Source organism: Ailuropoda melanoleuca, chromosome 4, assembly GCF_002007445.2.
Source record: "Ailuropoda melanoleuca isolate Jingjing chromosome 4, ASM200744v2, whole genome shotgun sequence".
In the NCBI taxonomy this organism is placed as follows: Eukaryota; Metazoa; Chordata; class Mammalia; order Carnivora; family Ursidae; genus Ailuropoda; species Ailuropoda melanoleuca.
Window position 1 is genome coordinate 68,684,331 of NC_048221.1, and position 12,395 is coordinate 68,696,725.

Genomic DNA, 12,395 nt, shown 5'->3' on the forward strand with positions numbered 1-12,395 from the left:
GTCCTCTCTGCCTCTTGGACACGGTTGCTTGTTTCCCTTGCTAGATTAGGGACGTTTTCAGCTACAATTTGTTCAAATATCTCTTCTAGACCTCTGTTTTTCTCCACCCCCTCGGGGATGCTGATGATTCTGACATTGGAATGTTTCATTTTGTCAGTAATCTCCCGTAACCTATGTTCTTGAGATTAGATTTTTTTGAGCCAAGTTTCTGTTTTAGCTTTTTCTTCTACTAACCCATCCTCCAATTCGCCAATTCGTTCTGCCTCATTCACCCTGGCCGTCAGAGCCTCTAGTTTTGACTGCATTTGATTCATAGTATTTTTAATTTCTGCCAGATTCACTCTCATTTCCGCCCTTAGAGATTCTATATTCTCAATAACATTTTCGTTAATACTTTTTTCAAGTCTACACATCATCTTGACCATTGTTACTCTGAATTCCATTTCTGATAATTTGGTTATATCCATATCCATTAGTTCTGTGGCAGAGACCCCAGACTCATTGTCTTTTCTTTCCTGGGGTGGACTTCTCCTTCTCGTCATTCTGATGAGGAGAGGTTGCGGGGTTGTTCAGAGCCCAAATTATTGACCAGGACCCAGGCCATGCGCCCTTGTTTTATAGGGACCTTAGGGATGTGGGCTTCTTGATTTTTCAGGCCTGCCTTCTGGGGGAGGGGCCTGCCGCGCCGATACTCAGGCAACCCTGTTTGGGTAGATTCTCTGTGTCCCCTGCAAAGGGGGATGGGGATGGGCATGCTGTGATCCGGTATTCCCAGGCTTTTGTTCTCTGGCGGCTTTCCCTGGCGGTTTGCTCTGCCTCTTCTGAGAGTCAGAGCAGCAGCGGCCGAATACCAGCCTCTGTCTCAGAACAGAGGGATCACGGACCATTCTCCACTAATGTTCTGGCCATTTTAACTCTGTTACTGTTGGTGCTGCTCAACCCTGCAGCGTCCCCGGATGTGCGCCCCACGCCCGGCATCCCAGCCCTCACTTCCAGGGCCGGCTGCGTCTCTGTCCTTGTTGCTTCTAACACTGCCAGCCGCCAGCTGCCCCCGCGCGCTCCCGGAGTTCCGTGAAAAGTCTGGTGGTGCGCACTCCTGGCTCACGGTCCCTGTCTGCTCTCTCGCGGCTGCTGGTCAGTGAGTCCGCCTGCTCCCCCGTGCAGGTGGCTATCGCTTCCCGTCACCCGAACGCTGTGGCTCCCTCCCCTTTCCATTTATCTTCCGATATCTGTGGGTGGTTTCACAGCTCCCCGCTTCTTACCTCAATACTCAGCACTGGAGATGTTCCTTTGTAGAGATCCAGATGTATCTTCCTGCGTCTCAGGCTGATTCCGTGGATGTTCAGGCTGGTCTGGTACCTATGCAGCTCAACTCGGGACTGGCTGAAAAAGGGGTCCCCTACATCTCCGCCATCTTAACTCCTCTCCTGTTCCAAAACTATTTCATCATCCCAGAGAGAGACTCAGTAACCATTAAGCAATAACTCCCACTCCCCCCTTCCTTCAGCCCCTGGTAACCTCTGATGTACTTCCTGTCTCAATGAATTTGCTTATATTAAGTATTTCACTTAGCACAGTGTTTTCTAGGTCCATCCATATTTATAGCGTCAATGAGAAGTTCATTCATTTTTATTGCTGACTAGTATTCCATTGTATTTATATACCTTGTTTTGTTGGTCCATTCATCATCTGTTGATGGACACTTGGATTGATTCTGTTATGTTTGGATACTATTTAAATTTTTAATTTTAACAGGCAATCAGCCTGTTTAGTCTTACCACAGATCCTTTTGTGAACTATGGTTGCAGAACAGTTTAATTTTCAGAGCCTTTATATTGTTATTTTGATCTGCTTGCCTTATATAGTTCCTCTGGTGCTTCCCCTAATCCCTGCTTGTGCTGGGTGGGGGGGAGGGGGGAGCTAGTAGATGATATGCTTCAGTGTATTAGTGATTTTCTTTTGCTTATTTAGTGAGTAGTTGGTGGTTCTCAGACATTCATTTTAAAACTTAAGTTTACTGATCTTTTTTATATAAATTAAGCACTTCAGAATAAAATGAAAATTAATTATGGTATTTTATCATAAGCTAAAAAATCACTTTGAAAATATGTGCCTCACCTCTTTGGATGTATGGTGTTTATTTGGCCCATCTGAGTTGCATATATCTATATTTTGAGTTGGAGTAAATAACATGGATACAGCCTTTTTAGGGGGTTGATGATATTGAGTGGTCTTGATAAAATTAGAATTTGACATATATGAATTCCTTTACACTTTTAACGTGGAAGAAGATAACTTAGGTGTATATTATATCTTTCAGGTAAGAAAATTAATGAGGGGAGAAACAAGGTTTCAGTCAGTGTATCTTTACAGATAGAAGGGACTCACACAAATCTAGTCCAGAATGTTTAGAAATTTTTGTTAGTGATCATTTGTTGAAATAAAATCCTGAACAAGTGTAATTTAAAAGAGATAATATCATTAATGATGATGAATTCTCAAATAATAATGCCATTATTTTAACCAGTTTTTTTATCTGTCATTTTTCAGACTTTGCACTAGATTACAAGCAAACCAGGCACTAGTGTTGAGTTAGAATAGGACAGATGATAGAGGATGACAGAAAGCTGCCTGGGGCAGTCATGGAACACCTGACTGAGGGATGATATTCAGGGTGAGACTTGAAGGAGGAGAAGACATCAGCTAGGAGAAGAATATTCCAGGCAGGGTGGTTATTTGACACAGGATTTGAGTGCCCTTCCAGGTCCTGCCTGTGTGGCCCTTTCTTGGCTTCCTGATTATTAAAAAAAAAAAAAAAAAAAAAAGTCACTTAACTAGCCCAGCCTCCTCCCCTCATAGGTGAGGAGACCATTAAGACTAGAAAGTAGAGAATCCATGGTGACAGCCTAGGATACCAATGCCTGGTACAAAGACACACACACACACATACACCCATATGACACATGTTTCTACTGCTTATTTACATTCATTGTTTTCATTAATTATTTTAGAAGATGTAAAACAGGCAGATTGTAACATTCAGGAAAAGAAATCTCTAGAGAAAAGAAAAAAATTATAGTAGAGAAAGATTTGCCTTTAAAGCGAAGGTGTTTTTCTTGTGTCATTCATTGCTAAATGAAATAGGGAAGTAAACAAATTCAGTTTCTCAACTTCTGTTTTGAAAGTGAGTGATTAAAGACTGACACATGGAGATTTTTGCACTGTAAATGTCTTTCTTTTTGTTCCTCTTAGACAGCATGGGGATGTGTGTGGATGCAGGGACCTTAAAGTACATCGTATGGAGCCCAGCTTCACAGAGTTAATGCCTGCAAAATCATAAAAGCCAGAAATATAAATCCCTTCCTTCTTTTCTCACTTGTTATTGGAAATATATGCCTAATTTTAGAAATTAGGTTGCTTCAAGTTACCATTCGTCATAATGTCAAATTTGCTTTGTAAGTAAATAGATTCTGGGGTCCTTTGGCTGAAATTTATAGTCTGTCTCTAGCCACTTTTCTTGCTGAGTGACCTCAAGCATCACCTCACTGTGCCTATTTTTTCTGAAATGGAACCTATAATGTCTGTGTCATAGGATTAGTTTGAAGGGTAATAATAATATAGTGATGATAATTATTAGGTGTTATTCTCATTTCTATTACATCTGGTTGCTGTTTGAACTGCAGAACATTGGGACAGTTTGGGATTCATTTAAAATATAAAATTAGGGGAAAAACTTCTTGGGAAAGGAAGTAGCTGTAAGTTGTGGTTTTGAATCCAGAAACAAGAGAATTTGACTTGCTTTGGTTACTTTTTATATTTTACAGCCTAACACTGTTAACACATTAAATGATTAAGTACTTATCTAGTGTCAGTTGTATTTTTCTAGGCATAAAATTTGAAGTTCTGATAACTGGCCATTTAAAGTGAAATATCTTACTTTATTTCATGCCTGAGTTGAATCCTATTCATTTCTACATCTTTTAAGGGAAACTCATGATATACAACACAGTATTTTCCTTTTAGGACTTTATAAAACAGCAGTTGTTACTCATTTTTTTCAACTAAGGTAATTCATGTTTTTTTTAAAAGCTCCTAATGAAAAATACAATACAACCAAATTATGTTGCTGCCTTTATCTTTATATAGTTAAGTTCTCTTCAGTTAGCTAAAGGTCTGATCTAGCTTGATGATGGGAAGTTAGGTGATAGTCATTATATCATAACTCTAGTAGCAGCCTCCAAATAGATAATGTTTCTGGTACTTTCTTACTGCTGACTAGATGGAAAGCTTCGAATTAGGAGCTCCTACTTTTTATCTCTTCCATTGTAAGCATCTGGCTATTCAGTTCATTCTTGTTAGTTCATTGTGTTCTTACACCAGTAAATCTGTCTTCAACAGGAGTATAACAAAAAGATATTTCTGGATCATCATCTAAATTTCAGTTTATGTTAAAAGGTGGAGGAAGGGAGGAAAATGCAGAGCCTTTTACCTTCACATTATGAATCTGAAACTAACTACAAGCTAGGACTAGATAACAAACAGGAAAGAGATCATTTGCATCAACAAATGCGAATACCAGTGCTTACATCTGAGCAAAAAAGGTGGGATTTCACTCATGCACTCAGTATTTACAGAGTGTTCTCTATATTGAGAACTGATGGGGAATGAGCAGTGGGGCAAATTGACACTGGGTTGAAGAAATACAAGAAATGGAGGACAGGACTTTCCCAAAATAAAATCGGGATATGATTACTAGAACAAGGGAAAAGTGATGCTCAGCAGGCAGGAAATACCATCCAGTTAGGTAAGGTAGTCTAATTAGCTGGTATCTTAACTTGCTGCTTGGCTTTCAGCTTTAGTCAGACTGGAAAAGCCAGGTATGTGAGATGAGACAGTAAGCTGCTTCCCTGGTGAATACTCAAAGACCAACAGAGAGGAGTCAGTGAATGTTGTTATATTAAGTCAAATGAAATACCTTTGTTTGGTGTTTTTTAAAAGTAAACTTTTTATTTTATTTTTTTATTTTTTTTTGTAATCTCTACACCCACCATGGTGCTCAAACTCACAACCCCAAGATCAGGAGTCACATGCTCTTCCGACTGAGCCAGCCAGGCACCCTCCCCCCAAAATAAACTTTTTATTTTAAAACAGCTTTAGATTTATATAAACATTTTAAAGATAGCACAGAGTTTCCGTCCTCCCCATCCTTTCCCCTATTATTAACACCTTACATTAATGTGGTACCTTTTTTTTTTTTTACAAGTAATGAACCAGTATTAATACATGGTTATTAACTAAGGTCCATATTTTATTCAGATTTCCTTAGTTTTTACCTAATTTCCTTTTTCTTTTCTAGGATCCCCTCCATCCCCCCGCCCCCCAAGATAACATATTACATCTAGTAGTCCTGTCTGCTTAGGCTGCACTGGTCTGTGACAGTCTCTTAGACTTTACTTCTCTTTGATGACCTTGACAGTTTTCAGGAGTACTGCTGAGATATTTTGTAGAACGTTTCTTGGTTGGGATTTGTCTGATGTTTTTCTCGTAATGAGACTGGGGTTATGTGATTTTGGGAGGAAGACCACAGAGATAAGGTACCATTTTTATTATGTCATATGAAGGGTACATACTGTCAGCCTGACATTTCACTGAGGATGTTGACCTTGATCATCTGACTGAGGTAACATTTGTCAGATTTCTCCACTGTAAAATTACTCTTTTTCCCCCTCCTTTCCGTACTGTTTTTGGAAGGAAGTCCCTATGTGCATCCCACACTTGGTAAAAGATGGGGAATTATCCTCTCCATCTTCTAGATACAGAAATTATTTAGAATTCTAAATAGAGTCTTGTATCTTCTCCTCCATTTATTTATTTATTCAGTCATTTATTTATATCAGTATGGACTCATGGCTATTTATATTTTGGGTTGTAATCCAACACTGTTGTATTGCTCAAGTTGTTCCGGGTTTTGCTGTATGGGATCTCTTTCGGTTAATTCTTACATCCCTTTGACAAATTCTTATCAGTACAGGATTTTTTGGGTTTTTTTTTTTTTTTTTTGGATGGTTAGCACTTGCTTACTTTCTGGCACCATAAGGTGCTCCAATTTCATGTTGTATGTATCCTGCCCTGGTCCTAGATTGAGCCATTTCTCTAAGAAGCCCTGGTTCCTTTTATTGGAGAATGGTATTAGAACCCAAGATCTGTGGGGCGCCTGGGTGGCACAGCGGTTAAGCGTCTGCCTTCGGCTCAGGGCGTGATCCCGGCGTTCTGGGATCGAGCCTCGCATCAGGATCCTCCTCCGGGAGCCTGCTTCTTCCTCCCCCACTCCCCCTGCTTGTGTTCCCTCTCTCGCTGGCTGTCTCTGTCTCTGTCAAATAAATAAATAAAAATCTTTAAAAAAAAAAAAAAAAGCCAAGATCTGTGCATTAGGGCTGCACTGTGCTACTGGGGTGTCATTATTTCAAGGCCCTTTCAACGGACAGAGCAAGAAAATATATGTGTGTATACTAATCCCTGCATATACACATATTTATAAATATTTCTATGTATAACTGTCTATATTAAAATAAATATGAGTTCATACTAATGTTGCCAACTCAGTTCATTACCACATGGATCATTATAGCTTCTTCCCCTTGTTTTTGTATAAACTCTTACTCCAGTAGTGAGAAGTCTGACTTTCATCATCTGTGTATTTAATTGTTCAGTTCCAGTGAACATGTACAGTGACATCAGAATTGTTAACCCAAGCTCCCATGGGAAATAACTTTATCAATTAAAGTATAGTGCTTATGTACAGTTTGTTTCTTTTAGTCTTTTACCTTTAGTCTTACAGATTCCACTCACTTTCATACTACTTATGTCAACACCTCTCTCCACTCTACTCCCCCACTTCATTCAGTAAGATGGTTTCATACATTTGTAATATAGTTAAATTATTTTGTCATGGTCTACATTTCATCCCAGGACTCCCTGCTTTCCTAAATGATTTTTTAAATTGCATACGTTAGGTTCATTCTGAAGTTCTGTTTTGATGAATGCATAGTGCTGTGTATCTTCCATTCCAGTGTCATACAGAATAGTTTCAGTGCTCTGAAAAATTTCCTTTGCTTCACTTACATCTTCCTTACTCCCCCCGAACTTCTAGCAAGCACTGGTCTTTTCACCATCTCTGTAGTATAACCTTTTCCAGAATGTCATATACTTGGAATCAAACAGTATGTCTGATTTTTTTATCAAAAAATTTTTTATTTTATTTTACTTATTATCACTGAATAATATTTCATTATGTGGATGTACTGTAGTTTGTCTATCTACTCATCTGCTGAAGAACATCATCTTGATTGTGTCCAATTTGGAGTGATTATGAATAGAGCTGTTTATACAGAATCACTTGTAGATTTTTGTATGGACATAAGTTTTCAAATCAGTTGGGTAAATACCTGTGAGCACAACCGCCAGATCATATGGTAAAAGTACATGAGCTTTTTAATTATCTTGTCTTTGCATTGTACGTAGTTTCTTGGAATGGAATACTCTCCCCTTCCCATTTTCCTTGCCCATTCTCCCTCCAGGTCTCTTTTGACTATTGATTCCAGGTCCTGTCATCACTATAAAAGAGCAGATGATATGGAATTTTGGCTTATCTTTTTTTTTGGGTAATAGAATCCTCTGATGATCTTTTCGATGTGCTTGTGATATGTTCAGTTATGTGTCGGTGAAAATAATCAGCTGCATCTAGTTGAATTTGTTTTGCACTTTCTGGAAGTATAGCAGGAGTATGTTTTGCAGGTTTACACAGCCTATAGGTTGTTACAACTACTTTCTAAATGGTTTGTATTATTTTATTTTAAAGCATTTCATAGTTGCTAAAATCCAGAAGGATTGCATTTTCCTCTTTGACCATCACCCTCAAGCAGTATGTTTTTTAAAATATATAATTGTATTTATTAACCTTAAGGTAAAAGATATTTATTTAAATCAGATTTATGTTTCTGTAAAGTGATAGTATGTTTTGTTTCCTTCACAGCATTTATTCAGTCGGAGAGCATAATAGAAGTACTACGTTTTGATGATGGAGGGTTACTACAGGTAATTTTATTTTAAGTTGAAAAATTATCTCAGTGTCAAACCTTGAATAATATCAGATTGTTATTTATCTTTTAAAAATGTAACAGGTTTCTATGAAATATATTTTATGAGTTTTATATGCAGACAATTTTGTAATAAAAACCTCCTTAGCTATATGAATTCTCTTTTAAATTAACTATTTCTGGGGGGTTTTGGGAGGTTAGGTGGCGAGAGTTAGATCAGGGACTGGAATTGGTGGTTAGCTCTGTGAGTATGGAACCAGTGAGTGAAGCACTCAGTTCAGATGTCAGACCTCAGAATATTTATCTGGGTGAAGACTTCTCTAGAATATAAGTTCTGTAGATATACATCTATATCATCTTTTCCACTTGCCATTCTAAGCCACATCTCTAAATATATAATACATAAAATTAGAAGGTATGATCTGGTGTCCTGCCTTTCAGACCTAGCACAGATACCCCATGAAGCCTATTTTAGTCTTCCTACTTAAAAATCAGTTCTAGAATTTCAGAGCTGAAAGAGAGAGTAAAGGCTTCTTAACCACCCCTCTGATTTTTATGACTGAGGTGTTTTCTTCCTTCTTCTAAACTTTTATCATATCCTATGCTTGTTTTATAGTACTTACCACTTTTGTAATTATAACATGCTATTTGGTATCATGACTCACAATTTTTCCAAGGTTTAGTTTAAGAAAGGTGCCAAAGATCCCATGACTTTGTGGTAATGGGACTAGTATTAGAATGCTTGTCTTCTCACTCCAGGTGTGGTTGTTTGTCTTTTTCTTACACGATGCTGCCTATGATGTATTTATTTACTTAATTATAACTAAGTACATGACTTAAATAGATCTGAAACCATATTCCCCGTAGTTTGTAATAATGGCAGGAAACTAAAAATTAGATTAAGGCAATAGAGAAAAAATAATTGTGCTAGAGACCTGAAATAAGATTTCTGTTTGCATTTTATCATAAATTTAGATTTCAGACAATAAACCAAAGAGAACAAGAAAAAAGTTATGGGTTTTAAGGTTCTTTTTTTCTGACAATAAAGCAAGTAAGTGTTCTGAATGATAACTTTTCCCCTGCTTCCAGATTTTTTTTTTTTAAAGATTTTATTTATTTATTCGACAGAGATAAAGACAGCCAGCGAGAGAGGGAACACAAGCAGGGGGAGTGGGAGAGGAAGAAGCAGGCTCATAGCGGAGGAGCCTGATGTGGGGCTCGATCCCATAACGCCGGGATCAAGCCCTGAGATGAAGGCAGACGCTTAACCACTGTGCCACCCAGGCACCCCTCCCCTGCTTCCAGATTTTTAAATAAGCATATCATTCATACCTTTACATAAGAGATGTTGAGAAACACAGCAGGCAGTGTCTGCATGGTACTTGCAGAAAAGTCTTTGTACAGCTTTTTATATTGAAAAACAATAAAAACTAAAGATTTATAATGATCTCAAATTCTTGTAAAGCCACCTTACTAGAAAATGAGTTTAGTCTCTTTTTTCTAGTTCTTTAATCTGTTGCAAGGTGAGAACCTGGAGAACCAATAGGAATGACTATTTTAAATATCTCCCTTTAGGTAGTTTGCAGGATCTGACAAATCAGGACTGAATTTCTGGGAAAATTCTCCTTTCTTTATTGATTGAAGAAGAATCCATGTCCTTTATGAACTAAATTCTGGAGCTTGATTTGTGTTTCTGTCGGTGAAGGCTGTCAGTCCCTCTCTACATGGACTTAACTGTGGAAGAGTTTGTGGACTGGGACGTGACTTACTCATCCTCTTTGAGTTTGCTGAAATGCTTGGACAGGAGCTAGGTTGAGACCTCAGTTAAGACCTCAGTTAAGACCTCAGAGTTCTCTGGCAAAGGTAATTTTAGAAAAGAACAATGTCGAGGGTAGGGGTACCAGCTGGTTACCTCAGCCACAATGAAATCTCACTAAGGTTCCTGCAGTATGTCTAATGTCAAGATGCTATATATAGTGTATTATTTATCCCCAAGTAGCAGAGTATAAGACCCTTTTGAGGGGCGCCTGGGTGGCTTAGTCGTTAAGCATCTGCCTTCGGCTCAGGGCATGATCCCAGAGTCCTGGGATCAAGCCCCACATCAGGCTTCTCCACTGGGAGCCTGCTTCTTCCTCTCCCACCCCCTGCCTGTGTTCCCTCTCTCGCTGGCTGTCTCTCTCTCTGTCAAATAAATAAATAAAATCTTTAAAAAAAAAAAAAGACCCTTTTGAATAGATACATGTAAATTGTTCATTTTAATATTGAAGAACATTTCCTAGGAACAACAATTTTGATGTTGACATAATGTCATTCTTTCTAATGACAATTTGCCAGTAGGTTAAACCATTTCTTAAACAACTCCTGGGTTTCTTATGGTATGATTAGAACAGAGTATGTACATGTGGCATTCCTATCCCAGAATATATATCAAGTTTTTTCAAATTAAATTAGAACTAAATCAGAGAGAGAGTCAAAGCAACAGCCCTTGTGTTTCACTATTTAAAATGAGAATTTTGCCTGAGACCATTTCTTCCCAGATCCTGAATTTTATGTTACATTCATGCAGCTTGGCTCATGTAACTTTTTAAGCCCCGAAAATTAATTGATGATAAGTCCATAAAAGTTGCCAAAACTCATAAAAAATTTGCTAGAAACTTTAGATTTACCTTCTTTGTTTTTTAAAGATAAGGAAAATCTAGCTCATAGAAATGAAATAATTTGCTCAATATTCAATTACTAGAGCAGGAATCCAACATCCAGTAAGTAACCAGCCTTTTTGCTTTCAGAGCTCTTTCCACAGCACCATGCATGTGCAGTTCCTCCCAGTGCATTGCCTGGGTGACCGCTAATAATATTAGGTTATGATTAGAAATCACAGTAATCCTCTTAGCCCATGTTTTCTGTAGTTGGTGCTTTGGCTATCGCCATTCCTATTTGGCAAGGCTACTAAGATTTGGTATATAGAATATAGAAAGATGAAATAATTCTGAAGAGGAGCACAGACACTGAGGATTTCGCTTCTCTACAGAAGACTCATCACCGTAGAGGGTGCAGGTCAAGAAATATCTCACACTATCATTCCACTCCTAGCTGATGTGAGTGCTTGGCTCTCACATCAATTGAATAACAAAAGATAACATCTAAAAGCCTCAATCTGTTTCCTAATCTAACTTTCTTACAAACAAATGAAGATAAAGCCCAAGGAAAAGGCTTGCTTTGTATTTTCCTTTTTCTTTCTTTCTTTCTTTAACTATTCTACCAGAACAATAAACAGAATTTTAAGATGTTGGAGGGCAAGCCCCATAATGTTCATGAGTTGAAAATACATGCAGAGCTTTGTTTTTTAAAGCTCATAACTATAGGACTACATAATTTTGTTTTCTCACTTTGGTCAAGAAACAGAAACATTCTTTTCATTGTGTGCTCATTGGTCGTTCTCATAACCTATAGGCATCTATTATCACTACTCACTACCTGGCTTTTAGGTACCTAAGGCAGGGATAGCTAGAACTAGTATTTTTTAAGTACTTGCTGGAGTCTCAGCTAGTTCATTAATTGGCCCCAAATTTCAGTACTAATAAGGGATACAAGAAAAATAAGAAGCAATTTTGATTCCAAAGCTCTTACACTTAATACTTTCCATCGCTCTATTGCCTAAAGGTTAAGTAACAAGGTTGCCTTAGAGGAAAGAGAGAAATTCCTAATTGCTATGCTTAGAAGACATTTCAGGTCTAAGAGATCTTTTCATACACACATAATAGATAACAAGTTCCACTTCTGTTGTGCCCCTGTATTTCAGGTGCAGGACTATGGTTAGTCAGCCAAAGTTGTTCATGTTATAGAAATAACTCTTTTCTCAGTCTTCTCAGAGGAAAGCTGGGGAAAAGATTGTGGAAAGTTTGTCTACTATTCTGTGTCAGGTTGGTCGGGAAAGGACTATGGAGGCCTTCCTTAACTAGACAGTTATTTGCAACACACCAAAACACTCAATTGAATAAGTAAGCGAGCATATAGTTTGGTTGTTTAGTATTTCTCTTGTTCTTGGATGAGCTTACATTTAAAAGATACTAATTTTTAAAGATACCCATAGTAAAACTTAACAGGAATTATAAAGAGGTTATTGGGGATAACTTGAGCTCCTAGACAAGTTGTTTAGTTTCTGTAACTAAAAGGAGTTGGAGTTGGAGTCATTGGAAACTCTGTGTTCTAGAAGATGAATCAGGTTCATTCTAGACATAGGCAAGTATAGATGGTTCTAACTACTCAGTTAGGGATCCTGTATTGTGTCTTCTTCCAAGG

At 38.0% G+C, this 12,395-nt stretch overlaps 1 protein-coding gene across 1 annotated transcript in view; it reads left to right on the forward strand.

The window, feature by feature from the left end:
* Window positions 1-12,395, forward strand: part of TMEM131 (transmembrane protein 131) — a 245,818-nt gene that overhangs the window by 58,952 nt on the left and 174,471 nt on the right. The window contains exon 2 of the mRNA XM_002928116.4: window positions 8,033-8,094. Within this exon, the coding sequence (XP_002928162.3) occupies window positions 8,033-8,094 (62 nt within the window). The remainder of the gene's footprint in view (window positions 1-8,032; window positions 8,095-12,395) is intronic.